Source organism: Protopterus annectens, chromosome 4.part1, assembly GCF_019279795.1.
Source record: "Protopterus annectens isolate FY-2018-M chromosome 4.part1, PAN1.0, whole genome shotgun sequence".
Classification (NCBI taxonomy): Eukaryota; Metazoa; Chordata; order Ceratodontiformes; family Protopteridae; genus Protopterus; species Protopterus annectens.
Window position 1 is genome coordinate 143,601,477 of NC_056734.1, and position 25,203 is coordinate 143,626,679.

The 25,203-nt window shown below is 39.2% G+C and overlaps 1 protein-coding gene across 2 annotated transcripts in view; it reads right to left on the reverse strand.

The window, feature by feature from the left end:
* The window catches only part of LOC122800784 (collagen alpha-3(IV) chain-like), a 1,680,215-nt gene that overhangs the window by 601,657 nt on the left and 1,053,355 nt on the right, over nucleotides 1–25,203 (reverse strand). For both annotated transcript variants that reach the window (XM_044070045.1, XM_044070046.1), the window contains exons 32-34: nucleotides 20,846–21,013; nucleotides 16,896–16,985; nucleotides 4,337–4,471 (exon numbers count right to left, since the gene is read on the reverse strand). In XM_044070045.1, the coding sequence (XP_043925980.1) occupies nucleotides 4,337–4,471; nucleotides 16,896–16,985; nucleotides 20,846–21,013 (393 nt within the window). The remainder of the gene's footprint in view (nucleotides 1–4,336; nucleotides 4,472–16,895; nucleotides 16,986–20,845; nucleotides 21,014–25,203) is intronic.

The window sequence follows — 25,203 nt, forward strand, 5'->3', positions numbered from 1 at the left end:
GGAAATCAAACAAGAAGTAGACAAAAAGCAGAGAGCAACTGAATGTGCCAGGAAAAAAAAAACATAAGAAAAGAGATCAGACGAGCATGAAAAGAATGTGGAAAAGCCATAAGCATAGTGGCAAGCCCAGAGATCTCCGGAAACAACCTCATGTTGATCAGGATTTGAAGCAGGAATGGTTAAGGACTGGTGAATTGAAACCAAAAGATGAAAGGTTGATAATTGCAGCCCTGGATAGTGGACTACATGCACATTGGTTTACAAAGTCCATTGAACATGTGGGAGAAACAGGCAAATGTAAGTTCTGTGAAAAAAAAAGACTTGGAAACAGGCACAAACCTTGTTGCTGGGTGTGATATACTCATGCAGAGGGCCTCTACACTGAAAGGCACAATAATTTGGCAACATTATTGCACTGGGGATTGTGCAAACACTGTAATATAACTGTAGCTGAGAAGCATTGGAAACATGAACCACAAAGCAATATAGAGAATGCTGAAGTGTGCATCATGAGATATCACCCATTACTAACAATTAAAAAATAGGTTCATAGGTGTGTACTAGAATAACAACCACAAGGCCCCTTTTAAGCCTAACCATGCATCCCAAATGTCTGAAAAGTTATGGTATCCTTGATAAGTGTAAGCAGGGGCTTGGGAGATAAAAGATTTACAAGCCGGGGCCTGGGAGATGAACCATTTATCAGTTGCCTGTGTCCATTAGAGACATATGTACCAAACCAGGGATGAATTTCCTATTCCTCATCCAATTGTCCAAGTTATGCGTGACTTGATTTAGGGAAGAACTCTACCTTACATGAATGGGGAGCCTGTTCCAGTGAAGGGGTAGTCCCTGGGATACATAACTGTGTCTCCAGCAGGACCTATTCATATCACAGGCAAGGTCTTTAGAATGGGTAATTCTGGTGCTGTTTATTTTGGGGATATGTAGGAGGTCCATCAATGTGTGGTTTGACAATGCCTTGCCTGCCAGGCATAGATCTCCTCTCAACAGCCTGTAGGAGACAGAATTTAAGGCTATGGCTTTGAGCTGCTCTGGACAGGACATCTTAGTTAGATCCTGTATTCTTTTAGTTAGAAATCTCTGTGAACATTCTGATTGTTGGATGTGTCTAGGTTGTGCACATACCAAAGGGAGCATTGTACTCAATGATAGGTCTGATGAATGCCAAATACAGTGGAACAATGACCATGGTCTTAAATGCCATATACCTTTGTTTATAAGTTGTATAACATAGAATGATTTCTTCAGTACTGTAGACACTTGATGGTCAAAGACTAGACTACTGTCTATGTGTGTCTCCAGGTCCATGACCATTGGGTCAACTCTTAGGTGAGTGTTATCAATATGATAGTAACCACGGGTGGATGACTTCACAAAGGATACTATTATATATTTCTTGGCATTTAGTTTTAGTCCATGTCTCTGACACAAGTTATTTGTCTGTGTAAGCCCATCCTGGAGAACATTAGTGTTGGTGGGGGATTCTATGACTGCTCCTAATATGCAATCATCTGTTAATTTGGTCAGCCAGAGGCCATTGACATTGACCTTGACTTCTTAGAAGTAAATGCCAAAAAGGAATGGTCCCAAGACTGATCCCAGAGGGACTCCATTTATGACAGGCCTCTTTGTAGAGGTAGACCTCCCAATTTTAACATCCTGGGTCCTGTCTGTGAGCCAGCTGGCTATCCATCAGGTAACATAAGAGTTTATACCTAACCTCCTGAGTTTATCAACAATGCCTGAGTAGGGTATTGTGTCAAATGCCTTGGCCAGGTTATGGTAGGTGCTATGAACCATTTTGCATTCATCATTTGCTTTGGTGACCTTCTCAAAGATGTCCACCAGGATGAGTAAGTATGACCTGCCCTTGATGAAATCAAATTGGGTTGGGTCCAGTATTCTGAGGTTTCCTATGTCATTATTGGTCATTTCCACAATAATTATTTCCATGGTTTTGCATATAAGACTAGTGACAGTAATGGATCTGCAGTTTCCAAAGTCTGTAGATTGCCCCTTTTGTGCAGAGGGATGACTCTTGCTGTTCTCCATTCTTAAGGCACAAAGCCTATTTGGTGGCTTCAGTTGAATAGCAATTTCAGTGGGTCTGATAGGATATGTTACATGCTATTTAGAAGGCATCCTGGGATATTGTCTGGGCCCATCGATGCAGTATTCTTGGCCTTACAGAAAACATTGAGGATCTGTTCCCTAGAGATAGTAGGGGTAGTTATATTTGATGGTATTTCTTGAGGTGAGGTTGAGGGGGAGAGAGGGGTAAAGTTAGAGCTGAATTTGTCTGCCAGTAGGTTTGTGATATTTTCAGGCTCACTATAGGTAGCTCCATTAACAATAAGCTATTCACACAATTGTGTATTGCATTTGAGGTTCTGGACACAGATAAAGAAAGCCTTCTGTGTTTTTTTTAGCCTGGGAGGCCAAATTTACCTCAAATTTTACTTTGGTATACTTTCTTGTCCTCTGAATTGTTTGTTTAGTTTGACGAGAGCACTTTTATCCTGCTGGGTTCTACATCTCCTAATTTTTGTCATGATTTTCTTCCTTCTGTTTTACAGCCTACTGATGTGATTCCACCTGGGTGGCTGTTTTTTGAGTTAGTTCTGCACTTCTTCCTGGTCATGCAGCTGTCTCTATGCAGCTATTAATATGCCTGTACAGGTTTTGTTTTTCTGTGTAGGCAGACATATTCATAGGGATTCTGGGGACCTTGAATGTTGACAAGTTATCACTTAACAGTTAGAAGTTAGCTGTAGGAATCAATGCCCTTTGCTCCTTCACTCACCAGGAAATATAAACACAAAGTCTAAGCAGGCACCAATGAAACAGTTATCAGGCTTCCTGGAGATCAGTAGCCCCCATGAAATAATGTTCCTGTGTTTTTCAGTCACCAGGAGAAAAAAAGAGAAGCACTAATCCCAAGATGACAAATGAGAGGTAGAATGTGGGCTCGCCAGTAAATGGTGGTCTTGGACTAGATGTTGCAGATTTTAAAGAAAATATGGAAAAAATGGGGTTAATATCCTAAGAGTTGCAGTGTGTACTAAGCAGTTAGATATGAAAGAGGGGATAACTCAAGCTTAAAGTATGAATTAAGCAGCTAGATAAGAAACACGCGGTAACTCAATATATATAGATGCAAGAAAACCAGCTATAGAAGTCCATGAAAGAAGACAAAAGTAGCATTGCTCGTTGAATTTGCTACACCCAGTGATTTCAGTGTCTTAAATACAGAGAGACACAAAGTAAAAAATATCAGGATTTGCAGGCAGATATGAGTACAATCTGGAAGAAGGATACCTAGACAGTTCCAGTAGTAGTAGAAGTGATGGGTCTCATAAAAAAGATTTCACATTCGTATTTAGACATGCTACCGTCACATGTAACTTTGTATGAATTGCTGGAGGAGTCAGTTCTAAGCACATTAGAGGTGCTGCGAAGAGCACTTTTGGCTAACATCAGAGACTGAACAATACTAATTTCACGATCTTTAATCATACCCTGACTTAGGAATGGGGTCTATTCCTGTCATAGTATTAGAAACTCAAAAGACTTGAAGAAATTAAACCGAGATAAACCCAACCTGCAGTTGATGGCTCTTCTACAGCTCCTAGTACCCTCGTCATTAACCTGAGGATGGCTGGGTTCTAATCTGTCATTCAACACTTCTGTATTGATTGAGCTCATCAATGATCCATTCACCAAAGCACGTTCAACTGAGACTAAAACCAATTATCCACTTGTTCATAACAATTTTGTTTGTTGTGTTTTCTCTGAGTTTGCAGAGTCACTATACTACACAGCACAAAATGTGCAAATACAACTTCAGGAATTCTGGAATACCATTACCTCACCAATTTCCTCTGGTAAAGCATTGCAGCTAAACTGTTTTCTCTTAGCTACCCCACTCCTGATGTAGCCAGTTCTGTCACAATGAATCGCTCAACACCCAACCATGGTTTTATAACTTACCCCACAGTTTGATGACCTTGGTGTTAGTTTTATTGGTTCAGCAATCCATTCAATAAAGACCATTTAGCTGAGACTGAGAGACTATATGAAGAAAAATGCTGAATGACTTATGATCTACCTAAAGTTCTGACAACTTATTTTCCAGCCACACACAACCCATGTATCATTTAGTCTATTGATATTTTAAATTAAGGTTTAATGAGTGAATGAATAATGAAGAAATGGTTGTATGACTTTTATCTTCATTTGCATATTAATTGTCAGGATCTACAGTAAGCTCGTATTTCACTTTTAAAATGATTTTTAAGTTACATCTCTTCACCTGGATTTCCTTGTTCTCCTTTTTCACCCGGAAACTCAAAAGTCATAAAATGACCTTCAGGGCCTCTCTCTCCATTTTCACCTCTTGGTCCAGGGTTGCCATTTTCTCCTCTATTTCCATCAGGCCCTGGTATTCCTACAAAGAATTTTAAATAAAAGGAAAATATATTTAGAGTAAAGTCCAAAGAACAGATTTTATATATAGCCATTAACCACAGGTAATAAGCAAGCTAATTATATATATAATTATATCATTATATAAGCTAATTATATGCTAATGTTCAAAAAAGTAACACTGAACACAGAAAGTACAGTTGCATAAGTTGCACTTACCCAAAACACTAGATGTTCAAATTTCTTACTGCTGCAGTAGCTCTTAGGCTATATGGGTTGTTTCCCACCATGTAAAATAACTGGCTGACTTCAAAAATCTTTACTCCACCCCCACACCCAACCCCTACTCCTTCACTTCATCTGTTGATTGGCTAATCCCATGGAGGGAAATCAGCAGTTGGAGTGAAGTTTTCTTTAGTCTTTCTTGCCCATGAAATAAGAGAAGAGCCTAACCAAGCAATATTAACAAAGCATATAAAGCAGAAATAGAACATATAAAGTAGAAGCAAAAGCAATCCTATTTTATATTTTAGCTCCAACTATATACAAGAGTAGGTGGATGAAGGCTAGATGTGGCTACTGCAACAACGAGGAATTTGAACATCTACTGTTACTGGTACGTGCAACTTACACAAATGTACTTGTTCATCACTCCCACTGCTGCAGTACCCCTTATGCTGTATGGGTTGAATACCAAAGTCTATCCATCCTGGAAGGAGGATGCATATGGATTCAGTAGTCCTTGGAAAATGGTCATGGTAAAGTTTGACCAGGATCAAGATAAGACATGCAGTTTGTGATGATTTGTTAAAATATGTACAGAGGACCATGCAGTTCCCTGTAGAATGCTTCTACAGTCCATCCCTTTCCAATATGCCATCAAAGAAGACAAGACTCTTGTGGAATGACTTGATACTGGCTTGAAAGGATTTGTCATGGTGGGAATGAAAAAAAAACAATACCTGAAAACAATCCCCTGGATATAGTCTGTTTAGGCCCAGGATGTTCCTTTTTTGCCCCTTGATGAGAAATAAAAAGCTGATCAGCTTTTCTAATGGCTTAGCTCTATCAAGATAGTACCTGAGCTGCTTGTGCATGTATAGAGTATGCAGAATCTGTTCTCCCTCTGTTTTAGGGTCTGGTTAGAAAACTGGGAGATTGATGGCTTCATTCAAAGTAAATTCTGACGCCACTTTTGAGATGAATGGACAGTTTGGTTCTTAAAGATACCCCATTCCCATGGAAAATCAGATATGGTTCACCCACAATGAGAGCTTGCAACTGAAATACTCTTCTTGCAGATGTCAGAGCAATGATGAGTACAAATGTCAAAGTCAAGAACCATAAATTGGATTGACGGACAGGTTTAAAAGGTGACATAGGCAATTTCTCCAGCAGATAGTTGAAATTCCAAGGAGAAGCAACCTATTTACAAGGAGGTGTTATGTGTAAAACCCCTTTCAGGAACTGTTAGAAAACAAATGGAGAAGAGAGAGGAGAATCCATGGTCTGACATGCTGAAACAGTCACAAGGTGGACCTTTAGAGAGGAAAAAGCAAAGCAACTCACAAATATTTGAGCACCAGTGGTATAAAGTCCCTGACATGACCCTGATTATTGGCTAGACACCAACTAGAAAATTGCTTTCACTTATCAACATAGGATTTTCCTAGCAGCAGGTTTTCTTGCCTCCTTTAGTACCTGCTGGACATCCTCATGAAAAAGGTGCCTAAAAGGTTATTAAAACCGAATCAACCAGGGAGTCCGTTGAAGTTGCTTGATACTGGGGATGGTCAAACTCCCCCTGCCTTATGTAAGCAGATCCAATCTGAGAGGATTATAGTGGTAATTGCCCTTGGCCAATTCCATAAGAAGGGAGATCCAATGTTGCCTGGGGGCACCACAATTATTTTGGGGGGTATCATTTTGAATTTTCAGAATTACCCTGAAATTCATTCATTCTCCTCCAAGGGAATGAAAATGCATCTATTTTCAATAATTGCTTGTAAGGAAACCTGGAACAAAAGAAGCTGTCTCTTTTGAAAGCAGGTGAACAAATCTATTTCAGGTGTTAACGGACAAGTGGATTAATTGTTGGAAGACCCCCTAGTTCAATTTCCTTTTATGGGGTCTGTCCTGGTCCTGCTCAACCTGTCTGCCACTATGTTCTCCTCTGATGGAATGTAAGATACTTGAAGGGTTAAGGAATGTTGAAGTGCTAGCTCCCAAGCTGTTGGTGTCAGCCTACATAGGGGTTATGACCTCATGCCTGTTTATGTACCACATAACTGTAATATTGTCAGCAATCACTCAAAGAGGTCCAGGGGACCAAAGGCTGGGGAGCGACTTCAAAGAATGTATCACATCATCATTTAAACTGATGTGCTTTGGTCTGTCAGTTCCACAGGCCTCGCAAATTTACCCTTCTGGAAAATACTCCTCAAGCAAAATATGTCATGTTTGTGGTGGCAGATTGTTTTGGGGTCACAGGAAAGAAAGGGAGACCTGGGTTCAGTTGCATTACTTGTATCCACCAAAGCAGTTCTCTTTTCATAAAGCCCCAAACTGGAATTTGATACTCCAGAGAATGTAAATTTTGAAACCAAGTGTTTTTTAGAAACCACTGTATCTTTCTCGTGTGTAATCTGTCACGAGGTACCTTGACCATAACAGAAACAATGAACCCTAGGATCCTGATGAATTCTCTTGCAGAAGTCAGTGACTGATTGGAGATTTTCAGAAACAAATGCAGATAAAGATCTACTTTGTATTAAAAAAGCATTTTGAAGAAAAGAATCAATACGGCGAGCCTGAAGCACAAGTCAGGGGAGAGTCCGAATATTCATCAGGAAGAGACTGGCCAAAAGATATCTGACCCATGTTAATACCACTTGACATCCGGATAAAGACCCTACAAAGATAAGCAAGTCATCTCATTATAGTTTCATAGGTTCATACTAGGCTATCTGCCCTAGGGCATTTATAAGCCTAGCCAGAGTGTGTGTGGCTTTCACCACCCCTTGGAATGAGAATACTGTGCCCATTTAGGGTTTAGTTTACTGTGCCTCTGTCTAGTAGTGACACAGAGATGACCCCCGGGGTAAACCTACGATCTCCCATCCACTCGTCAAGATTTCTCTTGAAGAGAGTCAGTGAGGGGCTCTGCCTAACATGGACTGGGATTCTGTTCCAGAGTGTAGGGAGCCTCTGGGTTATGAATCTGTCCCTCCAGCATGTCCTATTTATTTCTGTGTTGAGGTTTAAATCTCTCACTCTCATGGCTCTGGTGAATTTGGATTTTCTGAGGTGGAGCATGTCCATTAATTCCAGATTGGACATGGCCTTATACGTCAGGCATAGATCTGAGTAGGCGGTATGCGACTGAATAGAGCTGGAGTTTCTTCAGCCGAGCAGCATATGACATATGTTTGAGACCCTTGATCCTCTTGGTGAGGTACTTTTGGTGTCTTTCTAACTGCTGCAGGTGTTGGGTACGGTACATCCCAAATGGGGCATTGTACTCAATTATGGGCCTGATAAGGGAAGAGTATAGGGGCACAATGACCTCTCTTGATCTAGTGTGAATCCTTTCATGATAAGGTGGTTAATATAGAAGGTCTTCCTATCCACCTTGGCAATGTGAGTGTCAAATGAGAGGTTACTGTCGACTTGGGTCCCTAGGTCCCTGATTACGTCTTCTGTACTTAATGGATTACCACCTATGTGGTAATTTGTGGGTACTTTGTTTTTCCCAAAGAGTATGACTATACATTTTTTGGCGTTCAGTTTAAGGCCATGGCTCTGGCACCAGTTATTCATTTCTATGGGGCCTTTCTGAAGGATGCTTGTGTCCTCTGGAGTTTCAATTATGGCGCCCAGTTTGCAGTCATCTGCGAACTTTGTCAGCCACAATCCTCCTATGTTTGCTTGCACCTCGGAAAAATAAATGTCGAACAAGAGGGGTCCCAGGACCGAGCCCTGTGGGACACCGCTTGTGACTGGCTTAGAGTCTGACATGGCTCCAGCAATTCTGACCTTGTGGGTTCTGTCCTTCAGCCAGTTTGCAGCCCATCTTATGACATATGGGTTTACATATAAGCTGGTGAGCTTGTCTATGATGCCCGAGTGGGGTATTGTGTCGAAGGCTTTTGCAAGATCAAGGTAGGCTGTGTGAACTGCCTTACCCTCATCAATGGCCTTAGTGACTGTTTCAAAAAAGTCGACCAGGTTCAAAAGGCAGGATCTGCCCTTGACAAAGCTGAACTGGGTAGGATCCAGTGTCTGTAGGTCCCCAATGTCTTTGCTTATGAGTTCCATAATGATCCTCTCCATAGCTTTGCAGACCAGGCTCATCAAGCTTATGGGGCGGTAATTTCCAGGGTCCATAGAAGCACCTCCTTTGTGGAGTGGGACCACTGTTGCTGTACGCCATTCTTTGGGTACGTATCCTGTAGTAAGGCTAAGATTAAACAGCAGCCTCATGTGCGGGTTTAGTTCTTCTTGGAGTTCATATAACACGCAACCCGGGACACCGTCTGGTTCCCATTGATGCTGTGTTTTTAGCTTTGGAGAGGGCATCTCTCACCTGGGCATCTGAGATGTCAGGGAGGCTACACTCTGCTGGGATAGATATTTCTCCTTTTGGGGGCAAGGGGGGGGGGATTTGCATTGAACCTGTCTGCCAGTATGTTGGCAATGTATGTGGGTTCAGTGTATTTTTTGTCATTTTGGACTAACTCTGAGCATATCTGGGAGTTTCCACCCAGGTTTCTAACATAACTAAAGAAGGCCTTGTGATTGTCTTTAGTGTCTTTTGTGATTTTTCTCTCAAAGTTGGCCTTGGATGATTTTATGAGTGATCGTAGTTTTTTGCGAGTACTGATCAGCGATGCCTTCCCTTTTGGGGATTTTGCTCTGTCATGTAGTAGCTTCCTCCTCCTGTTGTAAAGCTTGTTTATGGCTGGGGTCCACCAGACAGGACGCCTGCCTTTGGAGGAATGGGTCTTGGTTTTATTTGGGACTGCATGATCCATGCATTCTTGAAGGTGTCCATAGAAAGCGTTTATAAAGGATTCAGCGGTGTGGGCTGTGGTTTCCACTGGCCCAGAGGCCTTGAAGGATACCACTTCAGTCTTAAGAAGTGTGAAGTCAGCTTTTGAGAAATTCTTCACTGTGGTCTTTTGTGCTGGGGGTGGGGGCGGGATGTGGATTTCCAGTGAGATTAATTTATGGTCTGATCTCACCAATGAAGGGTATACTTCCGGTGTGGAGCATTGTGTCCCCATGTTTGTGATGATCAGGTTTAGTATATTATCTCCACTTGTGGGAGTGGTGACTAGTTGTTCCATCGCATTTGAACCTTTGGGCTAGGGTGTTCGGGCTTGAGTAATGCTCCCAGTCTATGTTTGGGTAGTTGAAGTCTCCCAATATGATGGTATTTGGAGAGACATTCATACTCTCCAGTGTCTTCAGGAAGGCTGTGTGGGGTTCCTGAGTTTGAGAGTGTGGTCTGTAGCATGCTACAAACTGTAGGGCAGTTTTGCCTACAGTTAGTTGCACATGGATGGTCTCCGATGCTTCATGCATTACTACTAACCTGGAGGTGTGGGTATCTTTGATGAATATGGATACTCCCCCTCCTTTTGTGGTTCGGGCCAAGTTTTGGGGCCGAAAAGCATGATATGAGGTATAACCTGGTAGTGCTAGGGTGCTCTCAGTAGCCTTGAACCAGGTTTCAGTCACTGCACAGACATCAATGTTCTCTATACTGAGGAGGGCTTTGAGAGCATGCATCTTGAGGTTTAGACTTCTGGCGTTGAGCAGCATTACCCTTAGTTTTTTTTCACTTGTGTTTTCTAGGAAGGTGGGTTTGTCTTTTGAGCCTTGCCTAAAAAAGGCACTATGGGGGTGGCAAGAGCCTTGGCCAATATCCAGAAGCCCAGGGGTGACAGGTGCAAGCCATCCTTTGCAAAGCAGCATGGCTTGTCAAGCATGTCATCTCAAGCAGACAGACATTGGATCCCCTTAGAATGACACCAGTAATTGAGCCAATTGTTAAAGCTGATCATTTTGTCTTTGTACTGTGGCATCATTCTTGGTGAGGGTAAGATACTGCTCAGGGTCAGGGTCATACCGGCCTGGGCTACATAATCATAGAGCTCCTCTATGTCTCTTTTCATGTAGTCCAGGGAGGTACGTCTCAGGTCATTCACACCGGTATGGACAATGACTGAGTCATATTTGTACTTGCTTTGGAGTGACCTGAGTGCTTGTGTTATGTGGTGGATTCTAGCGCCCGACAGGCAGCTTACTGTAACCTTTTCCTTATTCAGTCTGGTGAGCGGGACGTCAGTGTGTCTGACTATGGAGTCACCTATTACAAGTGTATCAGGCATGTTGTTTGGTCTTAAGGGCTGTGACTGTTTGGCACACTGACTTTGTGAACTATGTGTTGCATGTGCTATGTTTTGAGGTAGTGGTTGCTTGGATGTCTGCTTTGGAGGCCTCTGTTGTTTTGGTAGATTTTTAATTAGAGCCTCCGAGTATGTTTTTGTGTGTTTATGTGTTTGGTTTGCAGTTGTGATAGGTCTATGTGAGACTGGGTTTGTGGTGTGTGTGGTTACCTTCTCCTCCTGACTGGTTTTGCCAGTACTGAGCCGAGAGAGCTCAGCCTCCAGTTTGGATATATAGTTGCATCTCTCACATATATTTGTATTTGTTGGGAGGAGGAGAGGGTTCTCTGTGTATATGAGGCAGTTGTAACATTGCCTCAAGATTCCCAGATTCACCAGCTGAACTGGAGACGATGCCAGTAATTGATCCTTCGACATGCTAGAATAGTGTAAGGGATTGCTATGTAACTGAGTCAGAAAGGACCTATAGGGAAATGGGTACTCAAGGGGATTTTAGGTGGATGTAGTGCTTTCTTTTTGTTTAAGAGTGCTTTACCTGTGTAAAAATGCTTTAGTAGCAAGTGCTGAGATTTTCAGATAGAGAATAGACTGTTTAGATTGAAAGTAGAGCAATTCTAAGGGAAAAACTGAAGAGCAGACTTAGCAGAGCCAGAAATTGTTTAAACTTGATTAACCGGCACTGCCTGATGCTGTGCTATGCGCAACTTCATGCAAAATCGTGCAAAAGCGCGCTAAAGCGGGCTTTATAGCAGGGGGTTAGAAAGAGCTAGAAGATGGCCCAAAACAGCCAATAAACTACAAGTTGCTGGGCTGGAACCACTCCTTTAGGGACAAATAGGCTGCTCAGTGCTCCCCACTCCCACTGGTGAACAAAGAAGCTTCTTCCTATCCAAATAAGGATTTTTTTTTGTTTTTTTTTTGCTTTTTTTTTTACAAACAGACAAAAAAAGATACAGTAACAAACAGTAAATGCTTTAAATCGGCTAGCGCACTTGAGTGTGTAGCCTACCAGTTAAATTAAGCAAAAACAAACTTTTTGAAGTACAAAACAGTTCAGAAGCAAACAGAAATACAGTAAATCAACTTGCAGAGCTAGTTAAGTAATAAAAATATGCTTTTAGGCGAAATACAGTCGAAATACAGCAGTCGAAAAATAGAAAGCCAGAAAAATACTTATAAATCAAAGGAAAGTCACTCTTCCACTCTCTGCTGCTTGTAGAACTCTGTAGGACACCACGAGGAGCTGTGCTGAGTCGTATACAAGCACAAAAGTGCTCTAAAGCGGGCTTTATAGCAGGGGGTTAGAAAGAGCTAGGAGATGGCCCAAAACGGCCAATAAACTACAAGTTGCTGGGCTGGAACCACTCCTTTAGGGACAAATAGGCTGCTCAGTGCTCCCCACTCCCACTGGTGAACAAAGAAGCTTCCTCCTATCCAAATAAGGATATGGACAACACAGGAACTATGACACAGCCCAGAGATCAGCAAAATCTGAAGACTGGACTATTCTAGTTCAGTAAAGGCGGGAAAACAAGGATATTTTTTGGTTATTTTTGCTTTTTTTTTTTTTAATTAAGGGAAGATGTAAATGCCATTCATAGCAATAAGCTATGACTAGGGCTAGGCATTTTGTGAATACTCTTAGAGATGTAGATAAATCAAAGGGTAAGGTAGAGAACTGATAATGTGACTCAGAAACAGAGAATCCTAGAAATTTCATGAAGCCTATGACTACCGGAATATGGTAGTAAGCATTGTTTAGGTCTAGAGTTACCAAGCAACTCATGCATAATGACAGGTAACAGGTTCTGTAAGATCAACATTTTTAGCTTTGGAGCTTTCATGTCAAGGTTTAGAAATGAAATATCTAGCACAGGTCTCCAACAGGGCTCTTTAATTGGTAACAGAAATATTCTGGAGAAGAAGCTTTTGCCCCTTTGAACTAAAGGCACTGGTTCTATGAGTTCTTGCTTTTGTGAAGACTGAAAAATTCTGTTTGTTTCTGAGGGTGGGAAGGTATTCCTCTGAAAGGAGGTTTTATATTCAATGCCATTTGCAGCCATCCTGCACCATTTTAACACCCAGAAGTCTGAAACAATCTTTTACCAAATGGGAATGTTGAGGTCCAGTTTTTGGGACATATTTAAAGACGTATTGGCTGGGTGAGACAGAAGAGTACAAGGAATACTAGCATAGTCATTCTGTACTGTTGGACTGTTCCTTTTTGTTTGTTTTTTGAAAAGTCCCTGATTTTTGTCTGTTGTTATCTCATAACCTTTAGCCATCTCTTGGCTGTATTTTGTTTGCTGGAACAGGACTTTTTTTTATTTGCCTTTTCAATGTACGATGGAGGCCAATAGATTTCTATTGCGGTAACATGAAATATCTTAGAAACTCCCTGCATTAATTTAATAATATTGTTTGAGAACCTGGGTAACAGAAGATCCAAACAATACCTCCTTATCTAAAGTTGAAACCTAAGAATTCGGCCTTAACTTCATCCACAAACTTTGGTTATGTACCCAAGAAAACCTTCTCATCACTGTAGCTGTAGCAGTGGCTCTAGTTAACAGTTTCTGAACAATCATACAAACTATTCAAAGCATGTTTACCTTCCTGAGAAAGGGTGGAAATAGTCTGGTTCAGAAAAGAGCTTTCTTCTGTAGGAAGAGTAGAAGCTAATCCCCTCAGACTGTCCATATGACATAGCATACATTTCTACATGTATGCCTGATAATTCAGAATTCTGAAGTCTACATTGGAAGACAAAAACATTCTCTTACCTACAGTCTAACATTTTACCCTCCTTATCACCAGTAGACTGCCCGGCATTGAACCTCAAGTCTGTTGCCAGTATAAGACACAGAGGAAATGTCATCAGTGTCTGATCTAAAGTGAGAGAAAAGAAATGTACTAGTCTGAGGTACCTTATGCAGCTTATCTGCTTTTTAGGGGAGTGATGACTGTGTAGCAAAATGTACAGGCAGATTTCAAGACATCCTCCAAGTCTGGTAACACAGGACTGATGGGAGTGGAATGAGATATACCCATTTGTAATATATCATAATATCTCCTCACTTCAGGAGGAACATCTGTTTGTTCCCATAAAATACCTCATGTGATGGTCTGATTAAACAAAAGTTCCTCCATAAGAGGGTAAGAATTAAAGAGATTTGGGCTTAGGAATCTGTAGAAGAAGCCCTGTCTCTATTATAATCAAATCATCAGACCCTATTTCTTTAGGAATAATTTGACAGGGAATGCCCATCTATAAAGGCTTTTGCATGACAGGATTTACTGTCTGTAATGCCTGCCCAGCCAAAGTAAGCAACTCACTGAATTTAATAGTAATAACTTCATAAGAACAATGTTTAACTTTTTGTAAAGGAGTTTCAGTAGAACAGGACCGACTTGAAAGAGGACATCTGACCGGTCTAATGGTCTCTTGGTCTGGTTATCCCAAGAAGAATTTCCAAGAGTGTCTCCCTGATCCAGAGAGGATGGTTCTCTCATGCCTGCAATGAACACTGGAACAGCAGAAGAGGATGTGGCTGACACCTGGTTCACACTGGCTGAAACCACTACAAAAGAGGAAGCCAAACAGGAAAGAGAGTTGTCTGAAGAACAGCCAATGGCCACTGCATGTTCACTGACTATCAGCTCAGGCATAGACTGAGCCTGTGACAATGGCAAGAACTACTTGATAAGTGATTTTTCTTCTTTCTAGTTACTGGGGAAAAAGCACCAAAAGCTGTGAGCATTGCTGGAATGAGTTGGTCAAAAGTTAACTTGTCACTTACTGTTCACAAACAGCACAAGTTCACTCACACCACATTCCCCAGTCCTTTAGGTTATAAAAAAATAAAAGAAAAGCAAAATTTCCCTGTCAGTATTGATCAAGTACTTCTATACATAATGACAGAATTAAATTAGCAGGTAGGTTGTCACATAGTAAGTACAAGCATACAATTGATGGACAATTTCCCACTCAATCCTCCATAAAATTTTCTATCCAACAAAATTCAAAGTTTACACAAGCAGTACACAGTTTGTCACAAAATTAGCCCCAAATACCAATAAATAATCTAAATTCCAATAAGTGGTCCCTGAAGGGTAATTCTGGATATTTTGAAAAAAATACCAGTTTTTAAATGGGAAATACTGCTTTTCATAAATAAATAAACTACTAATTTTCTCAAAAGTGCAATAATGTCTGAGTGGAGAGGTTCCCCAATGGGGACTTATCTGCCAAAAATGAAGCTCTAGCCTGATTGTTACTCCTGAGAAGTCCAAAAGATTTTTTTTTTCAACATGGCAAGAAAGTACTGAAGAAAGCTTCATTCTGACTGCTGATTTCACTCCACAGGGTTAGTCAATCAGCAGTTGGAGTGAAGGAGTAGAGGAGAGCCATACCTTTCTGAAGCTGGCTAGTTGTTTCCATGGTGGGAAAGAACCCATACAACCTAGGGGGGGCTACTGCAGCCGTGGAAATAAGAACTTCTACATAAAACAATTTTATACCCTAACTTTAAAAGTCATTTGCAAGTTTCGTTAATATTTTTAATATTTTCTGGCTGTGAAAGAAAATTGGTCAAATAACAGTTAGTAGATAGCAAAAATATGAAAGGTACAGGATATAAAGACACTGACAGTTCAGAACTAATACTTGTTCTGTGCAGTCAGGGTACTTACTTTTTTGGGTGGTCCAATTACTATCTTTGGTGGAATTTATAATGATTGGCTTATGTGATGGTGGAAGATGTTAAGACTGGGATCATGGACCCTAGAGAGTTAGTGGAGGATAATGAATCCCAATATGTCAAACTGGTCTGCTTACATTACACTCATAAAAAAACAGTTCCTAAATATTATGTACTTCATTAGCAAAATGAGAGGCCAACTCAGTGGCCAGAATTTAATTCTTTAGAAGGAATCATAGAGGCAGGTGAGTGGGATAGGTGTGGTAATCACACAGTTCATTGTGCAATGGTAGTAATTTGGGAGATGGCATGGGATCTTGCAAGAGGAGGAGGACGAGGAAGAGGAGGTAGGAAGAAAGGAGGCTACACTAATAAGTGCTGGGAAATGCATCAGGGTAGGAAAATGATCTACTTTCTGAAAGCATGATGTTGATGTGTTGGGAAGCCATAAGCACTGACCACTGACAAGTTGACAGGACAGGAATTGCTGGTTGGGTTTTAGACACTCACTGCTGACAGTTATGAAGGAAAAACAGGATGCCACTGCAGTTCGTCTTTTGCAGTTCAGAGAGAGACGGACCCAAGTGTAGGACTCGGCTCAGAGGGGATCCAGGTGTAGGATGTCCTGATATGTGGTGGTGGTAGCTGATGGAGAGTAACAGTTACTGGAGGAGCAGAAAGTGGGATAAGGGATTGCTCAAAGGTAGAGCATGAGGGGGTTCAGATCATACCTTTCAACCTCTTAGCACAAAAAAAATCTAGACAAAGACAAAAATAATGGGGGGATAAAGCCCCAAAAATAAGAACAAATTTAAAATATTGCTCTGTACTGATCTTATAAACTTAGAAATTTGCTAGAATAAAAGGTATTGTGCTACCACATATTTCATGAAGGATATGAAGTCTGAAACTCAAATGTCTTATTATTTAGTGAATTCAATTCTCACTGATTGCCAACAAAAATCTAGAAAACTACAAATTTTATAGGGAATAGACCAAAAATATCTTGACATTCTGCAAATATTTGGTCAGTTGAGAGGTATGCTTCAGATAACCAGGGTTCAGTTATCTGAGGGGAGCAGGTTAGGATCCTGGCAGTGGACAGCAGTTGATAGTAAATTGTGGAAGGGGAAAGACCTGTAGTAGGATTCTGATCAATGGCAGGAGTGATGCTAAGGTCTACAATGATGCCCATTGCCAGTGCATAGCTCGTTTAGGGCACAGGGTACTGTAAGATTGGTATGCATACTTGCTACAAATTAAAACAGAAATGATGGCACTTAAATAAACAAAACTCCTTAATGGGTTATAGCATGAAACTTGTATAACTTACCTTTTGCTCCAGGATATCCTAGATTTCCAGGTGAACCTGTAAGTCCTGGGTCACCTGAACGTCCGCTAACTCCAGGATCTCCCCTTGGTCCTTGTAATAGGAAAAAAAAATATGGTAAATGAAGAATAAAGTTGGCAACAAGCCATCACATGTTAGAAGAAATCCATTCCCAGAAATGAAGTATATTACGGCCTGAAAGACTATTTGAATAGGTTTAGAACAAACTGTTAAAATAAGTGATATGGCCTAAATTAGGCCGCCTAATAAGAAGTATTTTATTTTATACACTTAAGTCACTAAGAGTATTGAAAACAGCATTTAGTGCATCTGGTACTGAAGTTAAAATATGTATTAGCAGCATAATCCAATAGTAATATAGCAGATCCTTATTTTTAGAAGTAACAGATAATGAAAGAAAAAAATGTTAGTCAATCTCTTCTGCCTGAATTAAGCTGTTTTTTGTGAATCCTACAGACTACCTACAGACTGCTTTCAAAATTTAGTTGCAGTGGCAAACAGTGTTCAATTACAACCTTTGGCAGAGATGAAGTTCATCTGATGTCTTTCTTAACTTAATCCACAGTTTAATATTCTGTGAAGAGGACATTTTGAGCAGTAGCATTAAATGTACTTCCCACTTATCCCTGCCAGGGGTGGATGTTCTCAGCCCTAAAAGCTGCAGCTTGAAAATGTACATAGCAGCATTGTGTGTGCAATAAGCTACCACAGCTGTATAGCTGACTTTAGTGCCATTATCCAGACTTTCTACCCATGTTGGATTCTTGCATGAATTTTCACTTTCCATGTAAGGGATAATCAAGGCAGTTTTTAGAAAGGGTAGAACAGGCAGAGTCACTTTCATAATAAATTGAGAATTCTCATGTCCACACAAGCATTGCTAGTTACTACCACAGCTGGACTCGGCTGATTTCCCTTTGAATTATCACAGCTGAACATATGGACTTTATTAATTTCACTTCAGATTAACACAGCTAAACATATCACAATAGACTGAATGTACATTCTTTCTAGCTCTCTAAAAATACTAATGATCAAATCCTGTTGTGGATCACATATAAACTAAATATATAATTATTCCACTAGAAAAACTTGAATCTCTATTCTAACTCCCACTCTCACCCACATACTCAGTCCCTTGCCCTGACACAGTTAATTATAACCACCTTGTCTGACAGTCACTTGGAAACAAACTATCCTTTGCAAAATTCCTGTGTCCTACCCAGAAAACTTCTCTACAGTTAGCATTATACTCAATTTTGTTAGGAACTGTTACCTTGTGTTTACATATAGAATGAAATCTCAGTCAGAATGTCAGAATATCAGAATACCCAATTAATCAACAATCCACAATAAACCCATTTTCAACCAAGATGGATTCTGGCAGCCACTATGATCCCTAGATTTTAACAATGCAGTAAAATTCCTTAATAATTAATTCCCTTTTAGATTTGAAATACTGTAAAATCACGGTCAGTATCGACCAACTTTTGTGAATAAAAATCACCAACTTTTGTGAATAAAAATCACCAACTTTTGTGAATAAAAATAATAAAATAAAATAAGTTCCACCTAGGTTTAAGGTATGCACTTTATTTTTGTAAAAACAAAATTGCAAAAAATCTGTAATACCTGGTAACCCAGCAATGTTGTTTAATCAGAAACAACTAATACAGCGCTCATCTGCCCTGAGACCATGATCTCAGTGCCACTGTGGACTTGGTGTAAAATCATACAATCCGTGCTGAACGCTCCTACTCGATTCTTAATAATTAATTCCTCAAATTACTCAATTACATGTCCCCACTCCACATGAAAAGAGTACAGCAAAATAACTTATGATGGAGAAACTCTGAAGTAACAATATTGATGAGCTAACACAGCAGATGAAAACAATGCACACAAATCTAAAACCTTCCATATATCTAAAACTTCATACACCCATTACAAACAATTATGCAATAAAGTTAAGTCACAAATCATTGGTAGTTTGCAGATTCACTGTACTACACAGCAGAAAATGTGCAGACACTACTTCAGCAATTCTGGAATACTAACAATTCACTAATATCACCCAGTAAAGTTTTATAGCTAACCCTCTTTGCCTTAGCTATTCCAGTCCAGATGTAGTCAATCAGTTCTGTCACCATTTTAGAAATACTTTTAAGGGTGCCACTCCAAGTCATTCAACACCCAGCCAAGATTCTCACATCTTAATTTATATACCTTTATGCATTAACATTAACATTGTTAATCTTGCAAATTAAACATAAATCAATCAATCAATCAATCAATCAATCAATCAATCAATCAATCAATCAATCACCCTTCTTGTGTGACAGCAAATTTCTACCTATCTTAAGCAGATTTTCGAAGCCATAGTACATGCTATTTTTATAAGCAGGCCATTAACCACCTGCCGTGAAAACATCAGTCTTAGTACCACTATATAAGTGAGCCCAATCCTCAAAGTTATGTTAGTATGTTGCTGTGTCAGTACAGCTCCACTGTCTTTCTATCTTCACAATCTAAGAAACTTGAGAAATACATGTACTGGTAGCTGTTACAACATTTAACTACTATAAATCTTTTGACACCACCACAGACTGCCTTACTGTCATTTATCATCTTCATCATAAGCTTAACAGTGAATGTAGAACAGCAGTCTTTCTAGATCATCCTAGACACGATGAACCTTGCTATCCTCTCTGACTTTTCTTTCCTAAACTTCACCACAGTACTATATACTGGTTTGCAACCTCTATGCCTTCTTAACAGTGCCTGAAGGATGATCATTTGAACTTGCACTGTTCACTATGATTGTTGATAATATGCCACTGATATGTTATTCTGCATCTTTGGTATGGTATGCCAACAATGTTATGGTCTTCTGCACCTCCAATTCAATTGCACACGTTGGTCAGAACCTCTATATTGTATTTCACAATGTAGAAACATGGCTAGATAACTTCAGGCTAAAACTCAATAAAAAGAAAACCAAACTTAATATCTTCTACGATGATCTTGCTGAAAAACATAAAGAATAATCTTATTACTATTCTAAGTAATAGCAAAAATCCTTTACATTTGCAGAGTAATCTTCAATGCATTGCTGATATTAAAACACATATCACCAAACAATTCAGCTTCATCTGCAAGGCAAAACAGTTCCCAACAGCTGATTAACATCTTATCTAAATTTGCAATAGTTTTCCTGCAAAAAAACAGGCATCTTTGAATTTATTGCTGCAAACTTCTGCAGAGATCTTTGACTGTCCTGAGAAACATAAAATCTGCCACTGCATTCACTTTACTCCACTACACGCAAGGATTTCCCCCTTCTCAGTTATTTCCTGCACTCTCACTCTAGACCTGCATTTCCATTCTACATCTATTCTTCTGGTTTTCTCAGTCAGCCAAAAATAAGCGTTTCCATCTGCATCCAACCTATTTTTATGCCAAACTTAGGTATCCTACTCTTCCCTCCTACTGATAGCTAACTCCTCCACACAATAAAAAACACCAAAAATAACAGCTCTTGTTACAAAAACCCTAATATTACAACACGAAATCTAACATTTGCAGCAACCCATTCACAAAATTAGCAAAGTAGAACTCTACTCTCAACAAGCCTTGCCACAGTTATCTGAGGTAGCCTTCTAGTATTGAACCTGCTCACTGGAAAATGAGCATACCCAGAGAACATGGTTTGTAATTAGTACAATACTGAAGAGTCAGGTTCACTGTGTTAGAGAGTTCGAAATGAAAAGACTGAAAAGCAGTTAGCATGCAGTGCATATAATACACATTATTACTACAAAAGCTATTAGTGATAACAATTATGCTGAATTACAAGTCAGAGACAAACTCCTACATAATCACATGTCTGTAATCTATCAACATAACTTCCCAAAACTGTGTTGACTGCTTACCTGCTACACCTGGAATTCCTGGGGAGCCTGGGTGCCCTTTATAACCTGAAAGTCCTGGATCTCCAGTACGCCCTAGGGGACCAGGAAGACCGGCCTTCCCCGGTAGACCAGGATTGCTAAAACCAGGATCACCTGGCTCACCCTTAGATCCATCTTGTCCTCTTCCTCCTAAAGTGCAAGAATGTACAGACATATGTAAAATATTAAAGAACAGGCAGTATGCACACTGAAGATTAAGCCCTCTTGTTTATAATACATGTTTTGGTGTCTGTGTGTTTATGTGCATATGTATTTCTATATACATATATATGTGTGTGTGTGTGTGTGTGTGTGTGTGTGTGTGTGTGTTCTCACTGTCTCACTCATATATATATATATATATATATATATATATATATATAGTTATATATATATATATATATATATATATATATATATATATATATAGTTATTTTTATATATATATATATATATATATATATATATATATATATATATATATATATATATATATTATACTGCGGTAGCATTGTAGCCTCACAGTAAGACGTTGTCCTGTTCGATTCTCAGCTAGAGCGTCTTCTGTGTAGAGACATGCGTGAATGGGCGTACCTTCGTTGAAGGCTGTGTGTCAGGGCTGGCAACTCGGCATGTAAAAATCTACTGCCAATCATTAGTGGACCGGAGTTCCGCTGTGGCAACCCCTAACTGGGAAAAGCCGAAAGTCACAACAACAACAAATATATATATATATATATATATATATATATATATAAAAATATTGCTGTTGTAATCAGTGGCATTACTTAAAAATAGCATTGTGACTTTATTATCATAAATATCTTCATTTTGTCTGCATGTCAATTTTAAGAGCTATTTTAAATATTTCAGTATTTTCATGTTATACCCATGTTCCCTAATTCACCTTGGTTAGATGGTCATTATTCGCAGAGTGAGTCTATGATCAGCACCGACTGCCTCTGTCAATGAGGGCATAGGTGCTAACCCTGGAGTGAATTTACAGTCTCCAATCCAGTTGTCTAGGTTGCACTTGAATATGGTCATTGAGTAGCTCTACTTCATGTGAATTGGGAGTTTATTCTAGAGGAGAGGCAATCTCTGGGAGATATATCTGTCTTTCCAGCATATTCTGTTGATGTCACAGGCAAGATTGAGATCCTTGGAGCGAGTGACTCTTGTCCCATTTGATTTGTGGATGTGCATCATTTCCATTAGGGCAGGGTCTGAGACTGCTCTGTAGGCCATACACAGGTCACTTTTCAGCAGCCTGTAGGATACCAAGTACAGTGACAGGACTTTTGGTCTATCCATGTATGTCATGTTTTGGAGGCCCTGGATTCTCTTGGTCAGAAACCTCTGTGGTCTCCCCAGCTGCTGAGGTGTCTGGTGAGGTAATCACAAAAGGGAGCATTGTACTCTATAATGGTTTGTCGAGGGTCGAATACAGAAGAGTTATAACTTCCTTAGTCTTGGATGTCATGCCCTTACTTATGAGATAAGCAACATAGATGTTGCTGCAATATAGTTGCCATATTCATAGATATATTAAAAAAATTAAAATATATACAGTTGTAAGATAAAATACTATACAATTCAGCAAGAAAATATCTACAGATTATGATTTTATAGTTATTGTTGCACGTCATTTTTTGTAAATTAGCAGACACATGCAACAATCATTGCTTTAAAATGTTAACAAATATAATGTAAAACAGTGTAGTGCAGCACGAGATAAAAATGTATACCACAAAAAGATATACAAAATTATTATTATTTTCGCTGTGCACACCTATCTACTTTTTGTTAATAAGCAAACTAACAACAAAAACATTTTTTGCACATTTCTCAAACAGATGTAAACCACCTAAGAATAAAAAGTGACAGCAAGGTACTGTAAGCATAAAAGTTGTTCAGCAAACTTCTTCTTCTTCTTTTCCTGATTAGGGGTCACCACAGTGGATCACCTGTCTGGTCATGATTGGCAGTGGAGTTTTACGGTGTTGAGTTGCCAGCCCGGCGCCCAACCTTCCACAGAAGGCACACACATGCACACACTCACACCTAGGGCCAATTTAGAGCGTCCAATCCACCTACAGCATGTCTTTGGGATGTGGGAGGAAAACGGAGTACCCGGAGGAAACCCATGCGACCACAGGGAGGACATGCAGACTCCGCACAGAAGGCACCCCAGCCGAGGATTGAACCGGAGAACCTCTTGCTGTGAGGCGACAACGCTAACTGCTGCACCACCGTGACCAGCCTCAAAAGCTGTTCAGCAAACTAATATACACAAAATGTGCTCTAATTTCCACATATGTGCCTTGCATTTTTGTCACGCAGCAAAATCTACAAAATCAGTATTTTTTCATGGGCCCGATTCAAGAGACTGAGGTAATGTTGCAGAGCACCTGAAAAAAGTGTAAATGCATTCTGTTCTTTCTTAATGTAAACTATATAAGCCAAAAGGAAAATTGATCAGTATGAAAAAAGCATTGAAAATGTTGTAAGACCAAACAAAATACTTTAATAAAAATAAAACAATAACAATTATGTGAATTTAGGTAACACTGTCATCTCATTATACATCACAACAGGAAGGAGAGACTTATTCAGACCTGGATAATCTGTTCAAACATGGTTTAAAAAAAACCTCAATCAGTCACATGATTTATCTCATGCGACCAAATGACTTCTTTAATTTCAAGTATCATGTAAAATTCACTGAATTGTGTAATGTTTAATGTTTACAAACATTTAGTTTAACATGCCATTTATATTCAAAATATTCTAGAAATTCTTCCCTGCTTTCACCTCTAATGATTTTGTACATGTTTTGCAACAAAAAATAAAAACTTGTTAGAATATTTACATTTCAGGGAGTGCTTACAAAGTACATTCAAAGTATTATTATATTTTATGGCATAGCAATATTAAACCACTTTGTCCCTCAACCTTCTAGTAATTTTTCCTATGTACAAAAAGTCACATGTACAGCAACATTCCATGTAGACCATGAATTCTGATTAATGTAAAAAACAGGGGCTCTAGAGGTGGTAGTGGTGCTGACATGCTACATATAGAGTTCTTCACTGATATATCCATACATAGTACAATTAAAACATTTGCACATGTCCATTTTTATTGCAGAAGTGACTATGTTGTAATTACCACTGTATTCAAAAAGATGTTTGAGCTTATGCCATATTTTGTTCACAAACTCCAGAACACTCCCTACACTCTTAAAAACTTCCACATTTACAATGAAAATTTTCTACAAATCTTATACATTTTTGATGTTCCAACTATTCATAGTATAGGTGACACAAAGAGCTGTATTTCAGCATTATTTTGGTCACATGTTTCACTGGATACTGCCTTATCAATACCATACCGTGGTGTTTTCAGGGCACCCACAAGCCAAAAATCTTTTAAAATGACAGACTCCATTCTACCTTTGTTTTAATGATAAATTGTTACATTTTGCACACTTTCAGATATGCTCTTATGTTTTTCATGGTGGGGATGCACACTTTCACAAAGTAATAAGAAATTGCTAGGAACATTTTTGTAGCTAGTGTTTATCCCACTTTTTGTAGACTAATATATCAAGAAAAATTATTTTATTATGGTTGCTGATATATAATAATTCTAAAAAACTCAGTGTCATAATTCATACCATATAAAAAAGAATCCAATTCTTCATGAGTGTCTATCCATATCAGAAAAAGGTCTTCAATAACACTTTTTTATATCATAAATCTTTTTTGCATTAAGCTGTAAGTAAATTTGAAAAGATAGGAGCTATTGTGGCCCCAAAGCAATTCTTTTGGGTCTGTTTGTAATACACTCCATTGAAAACAAAATAATTATATTTTCAAATGTAATCAATACATTCTCCAATAAAAGAAAAAAGTGCTTGAAGCTAGGAAGAAGATAAAAAACTTGTTTCCAATAGTTTAAAAACACAGCTTTATTCGCACACTCCAAACTGCATCAGATACAATGAATTAAAACCAATTACACCTTATATAACTTAATAAATTCAAATAAACCAATAAAACTCCTTCAAACCATCAGATGGTTATACTTAAGGAAATGACATCATGGGCTCATAAATATTAATAAATATTAAAGAACAGTACTACATAACTTTTGTTTCAATAATTAAAAAACATTTTAGCACTCTAAAAACTTTAATTCAATAAATAAATAAATAGATAAATACATAATTCCTAAGTTTTATATACAAATAAAGTGCATGAAGTGATAACAATGAGACCATATTTCCTTATTCATGACTTTAAGGGTATAGCACCATCTGGTGTCCATTAATGATA